Source organism: Pelecanus crispus, chromosome 1, assembly GCF_030463565.1.
Source record: "Pelecanus crispus isolate bPelCri1 chromosome 1, bPelCri1.pri, whole genome shotgun sequence".
Taxonomy (NCBI): Eukaryota; Metazoa; Chordata; class Aves; order Pelecaniformes; family Pelecanidae; genus Pelecanus; species Pelecanus crispus.
The window spans coordinates 63,177,204-63,200,639 of record NC_134643.1 but is presented as its reverse complement, the minus strand read 5'-3'; the positions used below and the strand labels follow the sequence as shown (position 1 = coordinate 63,200,639).

General features: G+C 42.8%; 1 protein-coding gene across 2 annotated transcripts; it reads right to left on the bottom strand.

Moving 5' to 3' along the window:
- Window positions 1-1,577: 1,577 nt before the first annotated feature.
- NFYB (nuclear transcription factor Y subunit beta) lies at window positions 1,578-19,490 on the bottom strand. 2 transcript variants are annotated; one of them, XM_075708115.1, is made up of 8 exons: window positions 19,474-19,490; window positions 9,828-9,921; window positions 9,656-9,658; window positions 9,199-9,329; window positions 7,160-7,357; window positions 4,994-5,075; window positions 1,840-1,919; window positions 1,578-1,628 (listed from the first exon to the last, which is right to left on the bottom strand). In XM_075708115.1, the coding sequence occupies exons 2-8, from the start codon at window positions 9,919-9,921 to the stop codon at window positions 1,596-1,598; spliced, it is 621 nt and encodes a 206-aa protein (XP_075564230.1). In that variant the 5' UTR covers window positions 19,474-19,490; the 3' UTR covers window positions 1,578-1,595. The 2 variants fall into 2 exon arrangements, with proteins under 2 accessions (XP_075564230.1, XP_075563537.1); XM_075707422.1 differs by lacking the exon at window positions 9,656-9,658.
- Between the last annotated feature and the right edge of the window lie 3,946 nt (window positions 19,491-23,436).

Sequence of the window (23,436 nt, the reverse complement as noted above, 5' to 3'; positions counted from 1 at the left end):
CACAAAACCCAGAATATCCACCCAGATCACCACAAAATGCACTGGATCGCATCCAGAGGCTCTGCCAGCATGATGCCGATTTGTAAGAAACACTGTTCAAATCTGCACATACATAAGATTTTTGTTTAGCAAAGACCTGGCTATTGCAGGCTTCTGGGATGTCTTAGTTTAAACTATTTTCCCCAATATTAAACCGTTACTTTTTTTTTTTTAAAAAAAAAAAAAAAAGACAAAACCAGCAAGAAATTATATGGCAACAGGTTCAAGGTGTGGTTTGCTTAAATTAGTGACAGGTATGTGGAAAGATAATTATTATATTACATTTCAGTCCACTGCAAACAGTAAAAATATCAAAGGTCCCAAAATTCAGTCTGAATAAGATGTATTACTAAAAGCACCACCCCTATCCTAACGGGCTAAGACATTGCATCTAACAAAATTACCCACCCAATTATTAAAGAAACAGCAATGTTACTAAGAACAGCTCACTAAATATATAGAACTACATTATCTAGGTAGAGTTTATTGCAAAAACCAGGAAAGAGACAGCAAACTAGAAGTCTGTCTTCCATTTCAGAGTTGTATCACTTGTTCAAGTTTCAATCAGTCACACACACACGCAGCCTGTACACAGAAAGTCGCTAACACAGTTGAGTTCCCACAGTCTCACAAGAAACCTTAAAACGTTTCAGTAAAAAGTTAAAATGATATCTTTTACCACAAGGACTATAAAATCCCCCCCTCACTACCCTTGAATTTCTAAGTTTTGGATTCTAAAAACCATACATAAAAAGGAAGAGTTATTTCAGTAGCACAAAGACTACCTTAAATATATCAAAGTAAGTCTAAGGAGAGTTAATGCAACTGAAAAAAAAATGAAATGAAATGAAGACCTGCATCGCACACAGTCAGCGTTTTCATCAACGCTGTTGATAAGCTCTAAGTCCCTAAATGTAGTAGAGCATTGGTTGGTTTTGATTAACTTTTAATTATGAAGTTACATAAAAAAAAAAACCCAGTTGTAACAATTCTTTTGAGCTGCTAGTTTCATGAAGAAAAAAGTCCCTTTCAAAATTTCAATAAATATGCCGACATGTAACGTTAGTTGAGGTTGTCATGCAAGACAAGTTACATAACCAAGACCAACTCAATCTTTATAATAAAGGCAACTTGCATTCAAAAATTAACTTTACCCTTACAATTTTATTCAAAGGGTAAACATGAATTAACCCAGCTGTTTACCTGAATTACAAAAGTAACATGATTCAATATGAAAATAAGAAACTGTCTACAAATCTCTGACAGTAATAAATTGCAATATACAATGCATACAGGAGTTATACAGAGCAACAAACTCTTGTACAAAACAAAAATACTTTTAATACCTTTAAAATCCAATTTTTTTTTTTTTAAAATCATCATGAAAAAGATTTGAGTCAGAACTCACACCTCAATTAGTCAAGCTTCAGGTAGCTACATTACAGCTATTTAATATACAAAGAGATAAATCTCTTCACCAGTCATTAAAACTGCCTCTTCGTTAGAGTTGCACAGCTTTTCCGTCTCATGTTCCCAGATACAAAGTTTTCTTCAAATCATGAGAACTGAATTTGTTGAACTCCAGAGATCTAGAGAAAGAAAATGCACACTTACATTCAAATGCACCTTTTCTGAAACTGCATCGCAGCTAGAAGCTTTGAATTGTCCCAGTGTTGGAATGTTACGTCATCCACCACCAAAGGACTAAATAAAATTAATTCTCATCTTTCAGAACAGGGCAGCTGAATTAGCGTTTGAATTTTAGCAGCAGAAGGGAGAGTAGGGGATGGGATACAGTACCTGTTGATACGATGTTGTGTAGACCATAACATTCTGCTGTTGGCCGTCTGTAGTTATCAAGCCTGCTGGCAACTGGTTAGCTGAAAGAAAGAGCATTTTAAGAAAGTTAGATGGGAACTGAAGGATACACAAAGCCTTGTTTGATGTGTCTGCCACCATTAAATAACCTTTAATTGTGGGCTACTCAAGGACTATGGAGCCATTCCTCTCCTGACAGTGACCATCCTACACTATGTAGAGACACGCTTGCTATTGAGTGTTACAAGTAAACAAGTTTATTCCCATTAAGAAGAAACACTTAAGAAACAAAATGCAACTTAATTTTGCATCAGATAATCTAAAAGTAAGACCACACCTTGTTCTTCCTCGGTACATGTCTGAGGCAGAACATACACAGCTGTACACTAGCAAACAGAGATTGCTTTTTCAGTGGTCAGGATGGCAATCTCCAGCATTCAATATCCCAAGAAACCTGGAGAACTCTGTTTTGCTTAGACGTAAGGTTAGCACTTGAGCATACAGATGTGTGAGGAACCCAATGAAATTGTTGTGCTTCTTTATAAAACAGGATCCATCAGGGACTCCGTAATGTGGAAGCCCCATGGAAGGCAGCAGAGATAACAGAGACAGGCAATGCCAAAAAAAAAAGGCACTGCCAGAGCCTGACATTACGCTGGTTGACTTCAGCACGCCCTTCAGGGTCCGCACAAAAGCTCCTAATTTCATAGAGGAGAGAGGAGGCCAATGAACAGAGTAAAAAGTACTTCTGAGATTTAGAGAGCAAACACAGGGAGTGATGCTCCGAGATGAACCTTTACAATAACACGTATGTTAAGCTCTGTGACACTCAGAGTAGGTATGTTACAACTGCTACTTGGAAGCAAAGCAGCAAAAGTCTTTAAGTTGTAATTTGAGTCACTGTAGCATAATATTCTCCGCTAGGAGACGACAAATGGGGCTTTCTTCTTTCTGAAGTATGACTGTTACTATGTATAAGACAGACATATAACCCATAAAAAAATTCTGAAAACACAGTATAATCCTAACAGCTTTCATTTGAAAGCTGACACTTGGGGGGGATTAAATTGGGGTTTTGGTTGGTTTTTTTTTTCCCCCCACCTTCACCGTACTAATTTTCAAATACTTAAGTTGCGAGTTAAGAGATGCGTTAAGATCATAGCGAGAAGCGGCTCTGGCAGGTCCAAAATTTTCCTGCCCTTCGATGCGCATGTTCCACATCCAACAGAGTTTAATGCCAAGCCTCTGACCCAGCCCTGGCATTAGGCTAAGACAAAGAGCTAAGGGTTACGCCACACTAGCACAGCTATTACCGCTACTCCTGCAGCAAGACCATCACTCTGAATAGATCTATAGCTGCCCCTATGGGGAGAAATACTTGCAGCACGTGACACGATCAACTGTTTTACTGAAAATTTTCTTCCTCCTTCTACTACTGCAACATCTCCTTTGCATGCTGCCAAGACTTAATGTTCTCTTCCAAAGTTGCTCTTTTCAAGCCACAGCAAATTAAGGCTTATTTCTTAGAGCACACTGAGGCTCCCAGGCCTGAGATATTTGAACAACTGACTAGGAGCAAATCTTCAGCCTTCTGCCATTTAACAGGGACCATATCAAATTTGGGAAGGGGACAGAGGATCCACAGATGGAAGGGGATTCCTTTTTTCTGGTTTCCATTTTCTGGTGGGCATTGTACTCGGGCTAAGCAAAGCATGAGCATCCAGAAAAGCTTTTTGTGAATTTGCCTCTTTGCCCATACAAAACAAGATACCGGATGCAGACACAATCTTAAGTTTCCAGTTTAAATGCTTGAAGTGCAAATCAGAATATATACAAAATAAAGTTTTTAGAACAATTTCTACATATTGATTTGGCAAGCTTCCAAGCTGGACAGACTCCTGACAGCTGCAATCCAGAAACCATTAGCAACATACTGTAAGTAAGTTGGGCCTATAGTTGTGCTAGTGTTTTACTACTTCTGAACCAGAGCTATTACATGAGTGAGTATGGACAAGAGCTTACTATTTGCATTGCCTAATCTTTAATTATAAATTTACAATATTAATGTTTTTTAAAAAATTAAAGTTTTCTATAAGTCCCCTGCAATATTTAGGTTTAGATTCTTAATTTCCAGCCAGTTTTATGAGCTTATCTTCCAGGCTAGTAGAGACCTGAAGAATGTGTACTGGTTTACATAGCCAAAGTCATCATACTGGAGCGAAGCATGTTTCAGACCCCAAATAGGTAATTTCAGTCCTCAGGCTTTGAATTTTAGTCCTCAGGCTTTGAATTTTTTCTAGTTCAGTAGTTTACCAGTGATTTTAAGCAGAAGATTTATCAGATATTTGAAAAACTAAATCTCATCAGCAGATATGACTAGGGCTGTGCCTCCTAATTCTTCTTGCATCAGCTTCAAGATTACCAGCCCATAACACTTAAAAGCCAAGGTGAAGACTACATACAAGAATCCAGCATCAACAAAACTAACACAAAGACCCAACAAGTGTCAGGCTTTAATTCACAGTATAAGGAAGAAAAACTACAGTGAATGCATATGATGCTCCTTGCCCTACACCTTGTAGTTGCCAATCTCTGCATTCTTTTGAATATAAGAAATACTAAGTGGTTTAGAATTATACGAAGATGATGTTCTTCTCTGGCTCATTTCTCAAAGACGAGCTCCTCAAGTCATCAAGTGGAGTTTATTTTACTTTTTCCCCAACAGTCTTGCAAGTAGAACCAATGTGGCCTAAGTATGTAGCTACTGGGGGGGAAAAAAGAAAGAAAAAAAAAAGTTTGCACCTTTCATTACAATCTGTGTTTAAGTATAGAGAAAAAATACTGGCACTAATGTATGCATTTAAAAATCTTCCACAGTTGACATTAGCTATTACTAGAGTGTCACCATTTATCACTATATTACTTCCTTCTGACCATAAATTCTACTGACTGGGAGGAGTTTATCTGAGCACAAGTTATCCTCCAGCTATCTCAAATGAAAATCTCAATGGATCACAGGTATAACATGTGGCCAGTCCAGGATGTATTCCTCAAGTAAGCACTTCCTTTAGACATCAGAATTCTGTTTTTAGAAAAGCCACAGTAATAATACAATAAATTAAAAAGTATTACTTACTAAATGCTTCCTCTGTGAGCTCCTCACTTAGACCATCTCCAGTTGTAACTGTTCCCCCAATTCCCTTTTCTCCTTTCATTGCCTGGAAGGGGGGGGGGGCGGGGAGAGGCAGAAGAAAGAAAGAAGTGTATTAGAGTACAGTTGGCTTGAGATTGTTTCAAAACCCCAGGAGCTGTAGCCAAGGTTTGGAACTTGCAGAAGAGTCACTGTGCAGCAGCGGAGTTTGAAATCCAAGACCTGTAAAACTCCATTGGATTTAAGAATGCACATAGTACAAAAATATATGAAGGGTGTTTTTCATCTTAGCCATACTCATCAGAAACAAAAACTCTGCAAACTAGGACTGTGTAGTTCTAACAAAGGCTTTCACCTTCTGCAGAGTCAAAGGTCTGCAGTAATCCAGAAGGAGCAGTTAAGAGCATTTACAAGAAATCACAGAATCTCAGAACTACCAAGAATGAGCAACATTTGCTTACCAACCACATGCAAGTGCCATCATCATACAACTAAGAGTTGACATTTAAAACCAAGATACCAAGATTTCTTTTCCCACAACAAGGACTACAGCCAGAAAGGATATCGGCACAGAAAGCCAAAGCTCCCAGTCATCTGCATGCCATTTCACAAGTACGAAGTTTGATGCTCTATGCTATTACGTAAGAACATCTGAGAAAATAACATAGGTATAAAAAGTATTCTCTGCAACTGTCTGATGTAGACTAAATACTAACCTACAAACCAGAAATATTTCACTAGATACGGTACCCTGAAGACAGAACTAGCTGGAATGGAGGTTTAAAACTGATAAGCAAAACCATCCAATCCATCCATCCAATTAAAACCCAATCCCACTACTCTGCTACCACAGGATATATACCTGCAAAAACGGTCACTTCAGAATGAAAGTAGCATAGACCTTCTTCAGACTTCTCCAGAAGTACTGAAACTAGTTAGGCACCAGCATTTTTAATTAAAGCACATACAGCACTTTGACCGCACGTGCAACTGCTACACAGAACTGAAAAAGATAGCACACAGCAGTACTTCAACTTTTAGATTACACCTCCTGTTATTCAGTTATCACAGCAAATGACCTTCTGGGAAGGGGAAGCTTCAAGTGCTATCAACAAATTAAATATCATTAGTGAGTCTGACCCCATTAATTAAAAACAAAAACCTTAAGATTTACAGAACAAAAAGTCTGAAGAGCATCTCTATCTACAGCACTGCCAATTTAGACATACCTGCTTCACTCATGCCAGTAAAAATCAAGCAGCCATGCCAACAGAGGGATCCGCATTTTAAAAAGAATAAATTAATTTGAGGTTTTTTTCCCCAGCATTATTTTAACCCTCAACAACTACTTTATTCAGGACTATGAGGAAGGGAGGTCACTGGATAAAAATACTTTTGATTTTTTTGGTTAAATCTGGTATTCTGACATCAAAGAACACCAAAGTAAAGAAGCAAGCAAGTATAATTCTCTTCGGTCTCCAGACAGGAGGCGGGGGAACGGGGGACCAGAACAAAAAACACCAAGCAGAAATAGCTTCTTTTTCAAAAAGTTTCAATTGCTGCAAGGAAAAAAAAAAGTGACTTTCTGCTAGAGAAGGGATAAATTAAAACTGCTTGGATCACATACCTAGCATGTACTATGTATCAAAACCAAACTGAGGGACAAGCTAAAAGACAGATTAAAAAAACCCCAAAAACATTGAAGCAGATAGCTTTCCATGTGAATCATTATTCTGACATGAGAAAAACAACTTTTTCTTTTGCAGATCTGAAGCCCAGACAAACAATAGGCATTAGGGTAGTTCCTCAGAGGATGCAGTCTAGTACAGTTTTATTGATTGAACCCAAAGACTGAATTAAGTATTCTTAATAGGCACCTTTAAAGAACACAGTGATTTACTACCAGCAATATATTAGAGAATTTATTCAGCTGAAAGCTTGAACGACTTTGAATCAGCAAGTCTAATCAAAATGCTTACTTACTCCTTTTTCTCTTGAGATCCTCTGGAATGTTTTTAAACATTACATTAGTCCCTGACAATAGCTGTGAGATACTGTGCAAGTTAGCCATTATACAATTACTATGACAGGGAGCTAAGGATAAATACAACCAGGTTAAATCAATGAAGAAATACTGAAGAATATACCAACCTCTCTGAATTTTTGGAGGTATAACTTCAAAGGTTCAACATAACTATCAAACCCCAAGGTAGACATGGCAAAGAGAATATCCTCTCCATTGATGGTCTTTCTTTTCTCTTGGTGACACCTCTCACTTGCTTCTGACGTTATAAAGCTGATGAATTCACTTACACACTCTTGCACACATTCCTTTGCGTCCTTAGCAATCTAGTAAGGAAAAAGTATAATAAAATCATTAATCAAGATGCAAGAAGATTAAAAACACCCAAAAGAATACATTAGACAATAAAGGAAACATCCCAAAACCTGATGATAATACCCATTCAGTCAACACCTGTATGTGAGGGAACCACTGGATGTCATCACTGCTCTATGTAAGCACAGCTGCAACATGATTTTAACTTAACTTTTACTATTTCAAGCAGCACAGCCAACTGCCAGGATGTCCTGAAGTCATAACTATGTTCTGTACAAGCTTCTACACACAGATGCATCTCAGTATTGCTTGCTTTGCTTACCTACGTCTTCTCTTTGAACTTGTTCATTACAATGTCACAGCCTACTTCCATCTTCCTTTTAATAGACCCAGCAGTTCCAACTCCACTGCAGTACATTCCCACAAACTCGGCAGTGACAAGTGCTTTCATCCTGACCAGATTCAGCGACTAGAATATATGCCTAGCAGCAAGCCTCTCTAATGCTTTAATATTCTGGTATAAATCTTCCAAATGAGAATTCAAATGAAGAAATATATGCTCCTGGCAAGAATGAAATAAGTAAATTTGATTATGGTTTTCAGCTGGACAAAAGTAATTTACCTGACTTAAAATAACAGCAAGCATTACTCATGATTATTTGGGAAGCTGACAGGAGCCAACTGAAAGATTATAATAATTAAGATTCTTGTTCTTCACACAAGAAGAACCTATTTGTATTTAAAAAAAAAAAATTAAGCAGCAACCGTATGTAGAATCTTCACTAGTTCCTCTGATATTTTCAGACACATAGGGTGAGATTTTCAGAAGTACTCAGCAGCCAGCAGCTTCCCCTGCAGTTTTTCACAAAAACCTCTCTGATTTTTCAAGATAGTTTGACATCCCATATGCTAAATTCTTGAGAAAAATCTCATCTTGATCACTAAAAATTTATGACAATATGGACTAGTGAAGAGATTTTCGCAGCAAAGATATAAATGTAACATCCAGATCTCCAGAAAGCCCTGAACACTATGAAAAGTACAAGCAGATGCAAGTAAATTATGTCTTGCTTCTATTTACAGTGATCTCAAAAAAAGAAAAAAAAAAAAAGAAATCAGCTTTAGCTAGAGGAAATAGAGAGGGGCAGGAATTGTAGTGGAATACAATAAAGAAGCAGCAAGCAATAGGAGCCCTGCAAAGGTTTAAGATAAACAGGTAGAATGGTCAAAAAATCACTGGCTCTGCAGAATGGATTAAAAAGTCTACTTTTAGAAGATAGAAATAAAATAAGTCTTTTGATATCTGGCCTTATCTGCTACATGGTATAAGGCAGGCTTCTTAGGTCATTTTAGCATCTGGACATGTAAAGATTCATTCAATGGAAGACTAACCAGGATGAGGAATGGATTTTTTATTTCATCCAAAATGGTTCACTTATTCCAAATTTTATACAACTCAATAAAAGCAGGTTAAATTTCGTAAGAGAGAGTCGCATAGAAAATATTCTTACTGATACAGGATTGTCACCAAGTCTGACCCATTATGGCAATTTCAGAGAACACAGAATAAGAAAGCTCTGAAAGCCTTACGAAGAGCACTGTTGTGGATACTCTAATTACAGCAGTTACTAAAAGCTTTCAGAAACCTAAGAAAAATTAACTTGGTCTCAACCACCTCCTGCTCAGGTTTTCTGGGGAGTTTTCAGGGTTGTTTTTTTTTTTTTTTCTTTAAATGCTGTTCTCCAATAAATCAGAATCATTTGGAAAAATGTATTGTTCTACCAGCTCAAGTTCACTCAGAGGAAGGAATAAAACTCATTAATACGCTTTCTTTACCAGACAAGGGTATTACCTTTCCTGTTTGGGGTATGGCATTTTTCATTATCCTTGCCACATTTGCAATTGGAAGATATATATCTTGTTCTCTAAAACTCTCTTTTGAGCCATTTGTATCTTCGTGATCATTCATGCTGTCCTCGGTGTCTAATAAAATAAAGAAAAGTTAACAGAAACTGTATTTGATAGACAGCAGGCAATAATCAAGTCAAGTTTAAAATCTTACACTGAAGGATGAAGAACTTTGAAAGCTTAGTGTATTAACATTGTAGAAATAATTAAAAAATAGATGTTAACACCAGTGTACCTTTATGGGTGTTCAATATCATCTTTACATTATGCACAGAAATGTATGTGGCTGCCGAACACCAAGCATTCTTAATGTCATGTCAAAATACAAATTGTTTCCCAGAACATCAATTTTTTGTCATCACCCCAAAGGACTCGGTGCCGATACTGACAAATCCAAGCACCACCTTCCAACTGCAGAAAAAATGCTTTATAAGTGAGGCATTATGAATACAAACAATTGCAAATTTTTAGCTTGAGAGAAAATAGCAGAGAACTATAGAAGAACTGGAAGGAAACATATATATATGTACACACACACAGAGAAATAGTAGTATTTACTGTAACATTTCTTACCATCATGAGGCTGTATCACATAGTGACTGCCACCAATGTAATCTCCAGCAATTCCTAACTGAGAAGCATCCGTTGTGGAGCTGTCACCATCCATCTATAACCAGAAGGAGGAAAACTTTCAGCTTGGTTTGTTATACCGTTAAGGGCAGCTACTGCTGAAAAACAGCACTTAAATCAACTTAGAACTATGAGACCAATTTATACAAAGTATAAACATTTTGTCATTTGAGAACAGTATCCCCTCTCTCATTACTGAGCTTTACTGACAGTGGAAATAGTGAAGCTGTTTTGTGAGGCTTCACCAAAAATTCAGCCGGAGACACAGGCCGTGCACAGAAACATTTGGTTCATGCAGCACCTAGAGCAACCTTGTGTCATTCCCATGAGAGTCTGACCAGGACAGGTCAAGGCATCTGTTTCTCTGAACAACCCTCAAAACCCAACACCAGCCCACTGCTCACTGAATGCTTCACCCACAACTGTTACACACAGTGCATCCTTCACCCACCACTACCCTCCACCCAAACAGCTTCTGTCAAGACCTCAGGACCAGCTCTGCATCCTCATCTTCCCTGAGGCACCAGTCACTCCTAGGTGCCTGAGTCATGTTTTCCTTTGCTTTCCCTGGTCCTGCCCCGCCTCGCTCCTCTGGGCATCCTTCAGTGCTCCTCTCGCAATGTTCCTATGTGGTTGCCAACAAGACGTCTTCTCCTTGGGGCTTTAGAGATGGGGTGACAGTTTAATAGGTAATTTGAATGCCAGGAGAAAGACAAAAGCCAAAAGAGCCAGCACCTCCCTCCCTGGCTAGGGACCTTTGTCCCGGAAGGCACCGACCACGTTTCAGCTGGAGAAGTCTGAGAGAAGCCTGCCCTTCCTGCCTTCCCTCTTCCAACGGCGGCAAAACTACTGAGATCAGCAGCAGACATTTGCTGGCAAGTCTCAATGTTTGCTAGAAAAATCTATTTTGTGAACGAGCAAATAGGTCTCACAGTGCTGCTCTGAACAGAGGCCGTGGCCCAGAGACTCCTCAGCAGCCTGCTGTCTCACCGCTCGGAGACATCGCATGTATCGCGCTTCCTCATTCTACAGGTGAAAAAGATGAAGATGCCTCCTACGCCCCTTGGAAGTTCGCACCTCTTCAGCGAGGACTTGCCACAACAGCAACCCAACACATCACTGGCTTTTGCACCCACATTTCGCCACCGTCCACAGCACACAGGTACACATGCATTCTTGCAATAGCAAATGCTCCAGCCTGTGTAACCTGTTACCATATTACATTTTGCCTTTTTACAGGAATAACAAATTTCCTTAAACACTATCACCAGGTGATCAGTAGAAAGCGCAGACCTATACAGTATCATGGCAGACAACAGTTTCATTTTCAGAGGGGCTATTTTAGTAGTGCCAAACCTAGAGTTTGAATTCAAGTCTCCAGCTTTTTTAAACTTTTGGACAATCTTGACTTTTTTGCAGTTGCAGGTGTCTTGAAAATTAGTATATCAAAAATAAACTTTTGCAGAACATTTAGCTGCCATGCTTCCAAAATGTTGTCTTCCCCTCCCACCCCCCACGTAAGGTTGTATTTTTGCAGTCATGTGCTTTAATAATGCTTCTTTTGCGGAGAGGAAGCAATGCAAAAACTAGAGAGGGAGAAGGGGTTCCCCAGCACATGCAAACTCTTTCAACACCAGCAGACAAATCCAAATTATTTTTTTTTTCAAACACATTTAGATGCACAGCACCAGATTCGCCTTTGCTCCAAACTTTCTTGGCTATATTTAACATCAAACAGTTCTGTTAGCATTTGCCGATTTACCTGGTTGCTAGAAAATTAGCTCTTCCATTCCCATTCTACACTTCATGTAGTTCCTTCTCTGGACCAGCACTTCGCATCCTTCCCTCTTCCCACCCCAGCTGTTTCCAACCCGAGCAGCCAGCCTTACTGAGGAGATACGCACGCAGCCCCGCAGCAGGCAGAACCCTGCTCGATTCACTCACTGACCTACACCAGCTGCGCAGGTACCCGGGTCTCTTTGGAAAACCACCTCTGCCCCAAAGGGTCGCGTGATCATTGCCGCTGAGACCATGCAGCTCGCTTCTTTCCAAAACCATCAGCCTGACGAGGGAGAGGGAGAAGTAATCTTGTGCTATTTTTATACCTACCCAGAAGTACGAGCAATTTAACCTCTCTCTAATCTGCACTTTGCCTGTGGCCACAGGGCTGGGTTTTGCTTTCAAACCTTTAGGCAACATCCGGTGCTACGCTTGGCCACAGACGCACACGTAACCTGAGCGCTGCTCACATTCAAGGCAAGACTAAAAACAGCTGGATGTAGCCTTAGAAACTGTTTCAGAGAAAAAAAAAAAACAAACACACAACCCCTTCCACCTCTTCTTCATCATACAGAGTATTACACACACTGCTTTTTTTTTTAAAAGCACTTCTGCTCCCTTTTGATGAGCTTTTGTAAAACAGTTTCATTTCTTACACAGCAGCTCTGCCCAAAGGAACGTAGCATTTTAAGCATTAGCCTTCCATGTGCCAACTTTCATGTAAATTCGCTTTGCCTGCATTTTTCAGGCTCTTTGCTGGGAGATTTAACTTTGCTTTTCAATTTTCCAAAGGGTCTGCAGTTTGCTTACTCAGCTCGCTCCAATGACAATGCAAGGATATCACAACCCTGCATGTCAAGATCACCAAAACTGACATCACCCAACATTAAGAGACTCGTGTCTCTCTTCCTTCTGCAATTTGAAGCAATTAATGCTCTACAGTCTGGTGAATCCCAAAAGCTACCTCCAAAATTAAGTTAGGGTTTTCTGGCAGTCTTGTTCTCAGTTTGGGCTCTCTGATCCCTCCTAGAATTTAACTGGGAATTCGGGTCTCCACAAAAAGCCTTAAGTTTACTCAGTCCCAGTACTATTTTAAATGCCTTGATGTTTCTTCCCCTCTCCTTTTTCAGTCTTCTGTGAAACATCTTCTAAACCATTTCCTTCTTCCAGGATTGCAATATTTTTCAAATTTCTGCAGTGATGTGATAATTCACTTGTTTCTGCTCACCCGTCCCACAGGCTACCCTCTGAATCTTTATTGCCAAGACCCAGCAATATTATTTAAGAAACCATCTTGCTTTCATTAGCCCAGCTCACCTTCAAAAGACAATTCCTGTCTGAATCTCTTTTAAACCTCCACTGCATCTGTAGACAGTTTTGGCCATATTAGACTAATGCATCCTCCAGGTACTATCTTTGCTTTTATTCTTTTCTGTGTGCACATTTCCATATCTACTTGCAGTATGTATTATTTCACAATTAGTGAGAATTTGAGTGGAAGCTTATCAACATTATAAATCTAAAATAGCGATTAGCAAAACTGACAGGAAAAGGCTTGCAAAAGAAAAAGGCAGATCTGTCTCAGATACAGAAAACAGGCACTGACAGCTTAACATCAACTGAAATTACTTCAGTGGGTATTAACTTAAGAAAGACTTTTAGCTGCCAAGACAACCTTGGGATGGGGGATTACAGACAGTGTAACACCCTTCTGTATAACGCTTAGCATAACCAGGTCCTAATTCAGGATTGCAGGATAATTCAGGTTGGAAGGGGCCTCAGGAGGTCTCCAGTCCAACCCCTGCTCAAAGCAGGGTCAGCTCTGAGCTCAGAGCAGGTCGCTCAGGGCTTTATACAGCCATGTCTTGAACACCTCCACAGACAGAGCCTGCCCAGCCACCCCGCGAGCCTCTTCCACTGCTTGGCTGGCCTCACGGTGAGAAACAAAGCAGCATCTCTACACACTGCTTCAATCCAAGTACATTTGATGGAAGAATTTCAGTCAGATTTAATTTTGTCATTTAATTCAAATCTAGATCTAGGCAACTGAATATAGCAACTGTAATTAGTATACCATGTGGTCACGCTACTAGCATTTCTTTGAGCCCTATGGATGATACAAACATGACCCTGCTGAAAAATGCGTCCACTGCTATCCTGGTCATCTCATAATGAACACAGTTACACGTTCAAGTATTACAGGTTTAGTTTCAGATGTTCAAAACTCAAGTCAATCACCACATACCTGACTGTCAGCTCAGCACAAGGTCTGTAATACATACAACACAATACAATGCTCAGAAAATGAGAAAACAGTTACTAACTAACCCCCCCCTTTAAACAACAACAACAAAAAAAAACCCCAAAACATGACACAAACTAAGCTTTCAGTGTCCCTGAAGTTAATCTAAAAGGGCAGCAGTCCAATGCAGCATAGAAACAAGACCCTGCCTACAGTAACTGCAGTCACTGGGAGACTGGAAGGACAACAGGTCTTACGCTGGCATGTTTACTAGGAAGAGCTACTTCTTTAGATGGAAGTAGATGCTAGATTTCATGAACAGGCAGAATCCTGGAAGACCTAATCCTAAGAGTCCTGACGGGCAAAAAACTCTCAGATTTTGCTTTAGCCCCTGGAGCCATTACAACTTTCTTTAATTTGCAGATTATATATCCCATTTGCATGGCAGTTTCAGCATGCAGACATTCCAATGGCTCTTACTACAAGACAGTGCCTCCTACACCTGTGTGGCTACCGAACTGCAGAAGGGAGGAGGGCTTCCAACACATTGCTCTAGTAGCACATATTGCACACACCTGCAAGAAGCACTTACTGCATGTTGTACATTACCCTTGGTCTTTAGTGCTAAGAAAATACTAAAGCTCCTCTATGCATACACATATTGACTGAATCAAGACTAAGAGCTAAGTGTATCAGAAGCGACGTCAGTCTCTAAAGTGACCGTGCCACCATCTGATTTTTATCAACAACAAGAGAGAGAAACCAAGTAAGTACCAGTCAGTCAACCCAGATGTTCAGTGATACACTGCAAAAAGCATTCAAATACAGAGCAGCAGCACAAAGTTTTCTGGTGGAGATTTTCTGTTTGTTTGTTTTTTAACTCTAATGAAAATGAATATTACTAGGAAGATACAAATTAATGGATACAGGGAAATTAACCCGAGAAATATGTTCAAAGGGAAACATTTCAGATCAATGGCATCAAAGAAAACTAAGATAAGCTGCAAGTGAATGAACATACAGGTTTACACTGACATCTGGTAGAAAATTTTCTGGAGGATGCTTAAAAAACAAAAAGCTTCTGTCAGCTGCCCACAACTTGGACTGTTCCTAGAATGCATCTACACTGCATTAATAAAACCTCAGTATCTCAAAGTAAATCTTGCATCCTGTTTGATCTTAGCAGCTCTCTTCAGAGAGCAGTATCAGTGGCTCAGCTAAATGATAACTAGAGAAGAATACATGCCCAGACCTGCTAGCACTGAGGAGAGGGTGGGTCTAAAACTTAGATCAGTGTAAAAGGCAAAAACAGAATCAAAGAACTTCCCCGTTCTGAAGACAAAATCTTGTTTATCTGGCAATGATTTGCAAAACTGGTCTCTTGAGGGGAAACCAAAGGCCTCTTGTGATTTAAGTACTTCATGTGGTATTTATCCATCCTGTCCCCCAAAATTACTACCCTACAAGAGGGACAGCAGAATATGATATGCAATAAACTGAAGCACTTGGTACACTTCTGACACAGTTGTCCCTGCCACAGAAGCAGGACAGAAATGGTAACTGAAGCCGTAGGTAGTAACCACATCAGTTATCATAGCTTAATTTTGCCACCACACCTTATCACAAGAGATGTAGAGCAGTACGTAACAGCAGAGACAACGAAGTTTTATTTGAGCTTTCTGCACCTTCACTTGCTGCTCCTAAGCAGAAATACAGAAAGAATTTCAAATTGAAAATACAATTTTTATTTCCTTTTATTTTTCAACAACTTCTGGAGAACCTAATTTCCCACTGAATTCTCACCTGGCAGCAAAGCAGTGTCTCCTGCAGCAAGAAACACCGACTGGTAAATGCATTCACGGGACAACATTCCAGCAGATCCACAAAAATGTAAAGTTAAAACCCCTCAGCACGTGCCTAGAACACAAACAGATGCCCCACTGTCTCTCTCCATCTCAGGCTCCTCTAATCTCTCACATTCAGTTTTTTCCCCCCACAGCAGAGTAACATTAGGAGAAGCAGACTGATGCTGAGAGGACCTGACAGCATCACAAAGGCTTGTTAGCATCTAGGCTGTACCAGGCTCCTTCCCCTGGACCACGGGGAGGAAACCCTTCCCTTACGAAATCCCAACAGGGCCTTTTCACCCTTCGGCCTTTCTGCTCCACGTACCAGCATTATCAACCTCACGGCGCATCTTATGAGCCTTGATGTCACTGGCCACAAGTCCCCTCCGCATGGATGTAGCTGTGCCAGAGTACGTGGTGGCTCACAAGCATGGTGAGCTGCAATATATATATGGGCGGACTACCAGTGCAAACATTTTTACATCAAGTAATAGTGGATCACTGATACGGAGCAGGCAGGAGAAACTGAGTTTCCATGCCTTCTCTTTTTTAGTAGAAAGAGAGAGAAGTTGGAGGGAAAAACTGAGATGAACAGAGGAACGGAGGCAGTTTTGTTGCTTTTGCAAAAGCTGGAAGAGGGCAGCAGTGCCAAACAGACTGCATCAGCACCTCCTTCCTCCTGCAAGACTGACTGAAAGCCCCATATTACCTTTCCATATTAAGTTTTTTAAGCTTTTCTACCATTTTTTTGTGAAAAATTAAGCTTATCTGTTTATTAAAGCTGCAACCCATAAATCCTGCCTTTTTCTTGTGTAAGTTTGATAACACTTGTACATTGGTTATGTTCTTCCTTCATTGCGGTAGTATGTCAAGTGTGCCAAGAAGCTCATTCCTCTCAAGTAATAGGGAAAGTAAGAGATTTACAAAGCTAGCTCAGGCCAGGCCAGACCAGTATTTTCAGTCAAAATTATCAAATTTGCTGACACTTCCTTTTATGCTACCGATGTTATTTACACATGTTGTTTAGTATGTATGTATAGAGTCGTGGTTTGCATCCTGCATTAAACCATCAATTTCCAAATACCGTGTTTCTCTAAAGTACTATTGCAAACTCAGTACTGAAAAGTCAAGTTTCTGTCTAAGCAAAATTTTAAAGGTAAAGTGACATTGAGATTTGCATTTGAAAGCACTACAGAGCCTGGCAAGCCTTGTTTAAATGTTGGCAAAACAAGGTATCTGACTTTAAAAGTTTCGTACTATTTCACATTTCATATCTTCACAGTATCTTGAACAATCTTTTTCACTCAATTTCTGTACACTGCCTCCCTTCATGTAATTATTACCACAAATAAGAAGTTATCTATTAAACCTTGAACTGCTGTAATTATCACATATTAAAGTCTAAAGAGTAACATTTGGTATTCTTGACTTCTTTCAAATATAATTTCATAGCTGTAAATGCTAGCAGCCAAGACCATATATAAACACCCCACTCAATGCAGAGCACAAGCAACTCACGCAGACCTCATAACGATTCAGATTAAACCATCTTGGGTCTCCCAGAAAATTACAGATGGATCCTCCCTTAACATTATAACTGCCATGCCATAGGACATATAAGCAAAGGGGGGGGGGGGGGGGGGGAAGTAATCACTAAGCTTATTGTTTAGGAACGTTATGCTAATGATTATGCATAAACACCATTTCTCCATTCCTGCAAGCCAATTAAAGCCAGACTGTGAATAATGCCCAAAGCAGCTCCTTCCATTTTGCTTTTTGCTACTGTTTTGCCTGAGCTTCTTTTGAGAAAGCTGCAAATTTTTTAATTGACAGTAACTTCCATCTACCAGCAAGATAAGCAAAGGTTACTACAGATAAGAGAGCCCATTCAAGGGCTGAAATCCAGATTTCTACATCCCTCACTGTGTAGAAATGTTTGGGTCGTTACCAATTATTTTGCCCTCCCAAAAGCAATCCAAGCACACTAGGTAGCTTTCACGTGACAGTTCTTTGCAGAACAAAATCTTTTTGGTTAAGCCTCGAAGAAATTGGTAAAGCTGGAAGTTGACTGATTTTCTATTGCTGCAGTATTGCAGCAGGACCTAGGCGGCTTCTTTAGCCAATGTACCTTAACAGTTGCAGAAGCATTACCAGAACGCATGAAATTTTTTTATTTCCCAATATGATTGTCTGTCAGTAAGCTGCACGGTACTCTTCAGGGTCACCAACTACAAAGTTTCTGGGTGGAGCAGTGGCTGGCATGCACAGGTATGCTCAAAAACACCTGCTGAACACACAACAGTTGTGTAGGCATTGAGAATGACGGAGTCCTGTCTCCCTCCTACCTGCCATGTGTGTTACAGGATAAGCCATGGATGCTGCTCGGCTGTGCCAGCCGATCGATCTCGCTTCCCAGTTTCATGCCCTTTGATGATGCAAAAGCAGCCAATGCAGGTGCACGAGGGGGAAACCTTCCTACTTACACAAATAGCCTCGAAGACTTCCTTGTACCTAGCTTGTATCAGTTCCACAGGTACCTCACCTATCGCGATTCCTTGTTTTCAAATTGACCAAGACAACGTGTCCCCAGTTATTAGCAACTTTATTGTTAATTACCTTGGATGTGATTTCCATGCTGAACCGTACTATGGGGAGAAGAGGCCCACACCTTTACCTGCCTGCTGGCTGGGAGCTTTTTGCCGGAGCCCACCTGCAGTCCACTGCCTGCTATTCCCGCCCAGAAGCGCCGTGCTCCGGTCGGGCCGCCCGCACGGTCACCCGAGTACTCTCACCACATCCCGGGGCCTCGCCCTGCACTCCTTAGCCCCACAAAACACCGCCAGACCTTCCACGAAATTTCCATCTCAACAACAACGGCGACGGCCGGGAGGCCGGGCCGCTCTGGCCTCGCTGCCCGGCTCCCGGCTCGGCTCGGGGCCGCGGGCGGGGTGGGGGCCCGCCAGAAGCGCGGCGGGGCCCGGCCCCTCGCTCCCGCGGCGAGGGGAGGGGGCTCAGCGGGCTGCGGCGCTGCCCGGGCAAAAACAAAAGGCAGCGGAGCCCCCCTCGCCCGCGCACGGCGAGGCGCGGCCGCCACAAAGCCGCTCCCCCCCCGCCCGCCATGCCGCCGCCGGGAAGAGGGGCCCCGGGGCAGACCGAGCGCGGCGGGCGGGCAATCGCCGCCGAGGGGTCGCGGCGGCCGGCATGAGGCCGTGCGCCCCGCGGGTGCCTCACCGCGACCTCGGCGGGCGCTGACGGGTGCCGAGCGGCGGCAGCCGGGCCCGCGGCGGACACGGCCGTGGGGCAACGGCGCTGCCGTCTCCGCCTCCTACCCCTCGCCTCCGCCTAGGCCACAAAATGGAGCCGGAGCGGGGGGTGGGGGGGGGGCACCTCCCCACGCTCGGCCCCGCGGAGAGCGGGGAACGCCGGCGGGGGCAGCCGCCCCGCCAGCCCTGCCGAGACCCCCCCCCGCGCCGCCGCCGCCTCCCCGCCCGCGCCGCCGCCGCCTCCCCGCTCCGCTCCCCCGGCCGCGCGGCCCCCGCGCCTCCGGTCGCACAAAGAGGCGAGCGGCCGGTGGCGGGGCCCCGGGGCTGCCGCCCCCCACTTCCTGGTCCCCGCGGCGGCGGCGCGGCGGCAGCGCCGGGGCCCGGGGAGGGAGACGGACATTTCATTCGAGCCTGCAGTGGAACCGGTTACCAATCATTGGCCGGAGCCAGGCACAAACCTCCAGTGCGGCCCTGGTTGGCTCCCTCCGCAAATCGGCTGTTTGGTTGGACAGAAAATGGCTGCGAAGGAACCAGTCCCAGCGCGGAGCCCCGCTTCCCGCAGCCGGGCTGCCCTCCCTCCGCGCCGCCTCCCCGCCACGCGCGCCGGCTCTTCCCCTCAGCGCTCTCCCTCCCGCCGCCGCCGCCCCGGCCCGGCCCGGCCCTGCCCGCCTCCTTTATGCGGACGGCGGCGCCGGGCCTGGGGGGCTGCCGGGCCCGCCTCCCCCGCGCCGAGGGGCGAAGGGGGGCCCCGCGGCTGGGCTGGGGTAAAACGGCCCCGTCGGGGTGCGTGTGCAGGCTCCCGGGCCTGCCAGGGAGGGCTGCCCCCCGCCAAAGGGCTCGCTGTCTCCCGTGGGGTGCAGGGCTGCTGCGGGTGGTGTTTGGGTGGCTGGCCAGGCGCAGCTCTTCTTTCCCGGGGCTGTGGTGAAGGAAACCCTGGGAGGTGGGGAGCGGGAGAGAGAGTGGCCTTCCCGGCTGTGTCCCGCTGGCCTTGTCCCCGTCCTGTCCCCCCTCGATCACTTCAGCGGCAGGGCTCTGCTGTCAGCGGGGCAAGGCCAGCGGTCGAGAGGTTCCTCAGCCCCGTTCAAAGCTGTCCTACGCCTGTGGCTAGGTTCACTGGTTGAGAAGAAAACGCGTTACATCCCCCGGTGACTTCGTAGCTCTCACATAGACTGAGAAAGAAGAGGCTGATGAAGAGGAGGAGGTCGGCGAACAAGGAGGATGGCCCATGGGACCTAGGTCCCAGCCAACCATTTGGTGGAACAAAACCTTGGGTGAGAGGATCCGCGGTTCTGTGTTGCCCCTTCCCTCTGCAGAAATAAAATCTCACTGCAAACCTGAAAGGATCATTTCCCCTTGGTGATCTGTGCCCCCCACCCCAAGAGCACACTTTCCTTCCACTTTTAGGCTTTGTTCTGAAGAAATACGGGCTGCTGGGTGAAGATGATAGTTGGACTGACTTCTCCACTGAGATTTATAAACTTCTCTTATGAAGTATTTATATGAAACACTTCATAATCCACCAATCCTGCCATTCGCTAGAATTGAAGAGAGGGATTTTTATTCTTAGTGAAGGCAGCCAAAGACATTCCACACATCTGCCATCAACACATGTGTATGTGCAGTCTCCACAATGGAGGGAACAAGCATAATTCTGTTTCGTGCAGTTCTCAATAACCTACAGTCATTCTTCATTACTTGAGGGTCTTAAGTATTTTATCTAAACTGGTATGAAACTCATGTTTCACAATGGCCTCTGCTAGCATTCTTCTTCTGGTTAATACCTGATAAATACAGTACATTGCTCTCCTAGCTTTCTTCTGGCATTTGTGTTTAAACAAAGCAAAACTCAATAAACCTTACACATTTCCACTTGGTTTCACATAACAACATTAGTTTCATATGTTTCGATATAATCATAAAGATTCAGATTCACTAAAAATGCCCATGTATTTGGATTGTTTTGAGTTTAAACTGAAACATCAAATGAGACAAATTTTACATGGCCCCTCAGGTTTTTACTGCAAATGCTATATGGAGCTTGATTCTGCCTCCTGGGTACTGTGAGCAGTAATTAGTTATTTTTTTTTAAATGCTCAGAAGATGTAAAGTAATGCAAGAACATTCACTAACTTTGGGACCTCAGGGAATGCGTTTTCCCCTTTATCTATTTTATAGCCCGTGTTCACTAAATATAATACCATGACAATGCACTATTCATCTTGCTGTGCAGTTTTAAGATCTTTGGATGGATCCTCGCAGCCCAGAATTTCACAAGTGAGTAGAAAGATGAATGCTGACCAGTGTACAGGTTCTTCAGGGGACAGAGCAGACAATGCCTTTTTTTTCCAGCAGCTAGTTGATATTTTGAATCTCTCCTTGAAAGCATGGCCTTCAAATCTTTCTACTGCATATTTTTCAAACTTGAAACAAAAATATTAACTGTTTCTCCTGTGGCGTTTTTGCTGTCATTTATCAGTGTTGTATTGATGGAAAAACTACTTGTCTACTTATTTTACTCAACGCTTTTCTTTAGGATAGCATAGTGGGAACAAGTGTTCACTGTTACTGCTGACAGAACAGCACTCAATGGTTAAACTTGTCGGCCAACTGAAGCCAGGGAATCCAAGCCAGCATTCCCCTTTGCCTACATTTTATCTTGTGTTCCTCCATTAGTAACAATTTCTGTCACACATTTATCATGCAGCCTTTAATTGCTTTATTATTTTATCCATATTCTAAGTACATTCTCAGGCTCCATATCTTTGCAGCACCCTGTGTTCTATTCATGCCTTATATCCTGAAAAGGTGTATTTCAACATGTGTGATCTGCATCTCCCCTCTGTACAGTATCAGGGGTGTCTTGTGCAAACATTGATAAATCATCTAGTATAATGCTTGTTGCTTTGTTTTCTGGCTGCTTATGAGCTACAGTCTCAAATTTCCTATCATGTCATTTAGATTTTATATTCTCCAGGTTCGTATATAATTTCTCCAGTCTGCAGTATGTTCCTCATATTCCGTACCCAATCTACCTCTCCTTTTAGATCAGCTCAAATTCTGTCTATACAAAAAGAGAGGAAGAATGTTCAAGAGCAGGTGGAGTTAACTGCAGTAAGATGTAAGAGAGTTTTGTGAGGTTGTGATCTATTTGGTGAGGCAGGCATTTTGTGTCTGAAATTTTCAGTAAGGAAATCAAAATCTTCAGGTATCTTCTGTTCTGCTTAGTAGGTGTTAGCTAAGAAAGCTGTCAAAGGTGAGCAAGTATGCTTCTTTAAACCAGAACAGATATATCAGCCTACTCAAAAATGTGCCTTACTTGTGGTCTGGACCCTGTCGTTTGGAAAAGCATGTGTTTGAAATACGAAATTACAATTTTTGTAGAAATAGAACTGGGTGTAGTGGGGGGTTCATCTAACATTCTCCAGAGTTCTCATTACTGTGATGTTCTGAGTGTAACAGACTGGAAATAGGGCTGTTGTCAAACTATAAACTCCATGGTGCTTCAGGAATTTATTTTCATTCTTAACAGTGATCTTTCTAATGCTCATTATCTTTTTTTTTTTTTTTTTTGTAGAGTAGAGCATTCTTATTTGTATTAGACAATCCTAATTAAAAGATGTTTGGAAGATGCTACAGAGCCAGGCTATGCTATGTGAAAAAAGATTGAATGTGGAAATCCAGAAGAAATTATCTACAGGTAATTAACCAAGTCACAGTAGGATGAGATCAGATGGAATTAATTGAAGTTGAGGACATTTTTCATTTTTCCAAGGATCAGTAGCTCTCACTTAGAATCACAGAAGCATAGAATCATTTAGGCTGGAAAAGACCTTTAAGATCATCAAGTCCAACTGTTAACCTAGCGCTGCCAAGTTCACCACTAAACCACATCACTAAGCACCACATCTACACGTCTTTTAAATACCTCCAGGGATGGGGACACCACCACTTCCCTGGGCAGCCTGTTCCAATGCTTGACAACCCTTTTGGCGAAGAAATTTTTCCTAATATCCAATCTAAACCTCCCCTGGCGCAACTTGAGGCCATTTCCTCTCGTCCTATCGCTAACTACATGGGAGAAGAGCCCAACACCCACCTCACTACAACCTCCTTTCAGGTAGCTGTAGAGAGCGATAAGGTCTCCCCTCAGCCTCCTCTTCTCTAGGCTAAACAACCCCAGTTCCCTCAGCCACTCCTCATAAGACCTGTGCTCCAGACCCTTCACCAGCTTTGTTGCCCTTCTTTGGACACACTCCAGGATCTCAATGTCTGTCTTGTAGTGAGGGGCCCAAAACTGGACACAGTATTCCAGGTGCAGCCTCACCAGTGCTGAGTACAGGGGGACGATGACTTCCCTGTACCTGCTGGCCACACAATTCCTGATACAAGCCAGGATGCAATTGGCCTCCTTGGCCACCTGG

Excerpts from the sequence above, each read along its gene's own strand:
- NFYB (XM_075708115.1), bottom strand. The coding sequence starts at position 9,921 with ATGGATGGTGACAGCTCCACAACGGATGCTTCTCAGTTAGGAATTGCT. Across the intron at positions 5,076-7,159 it reads ACCTCCAAAAATTCAGAGAG|GCAATGAAAGGAGAAAAGGG; the intron begins GTTGGTATATTC and ends CCCCCCTTCCAG. Across the intron at positions 1,629-1,839 it reads ACACAACATCGTATCAACAG|ATCTCTGGAGTTCAACAAAT; the intron begins GTACTGTATCCC and ends TTCTTTCTCTAG.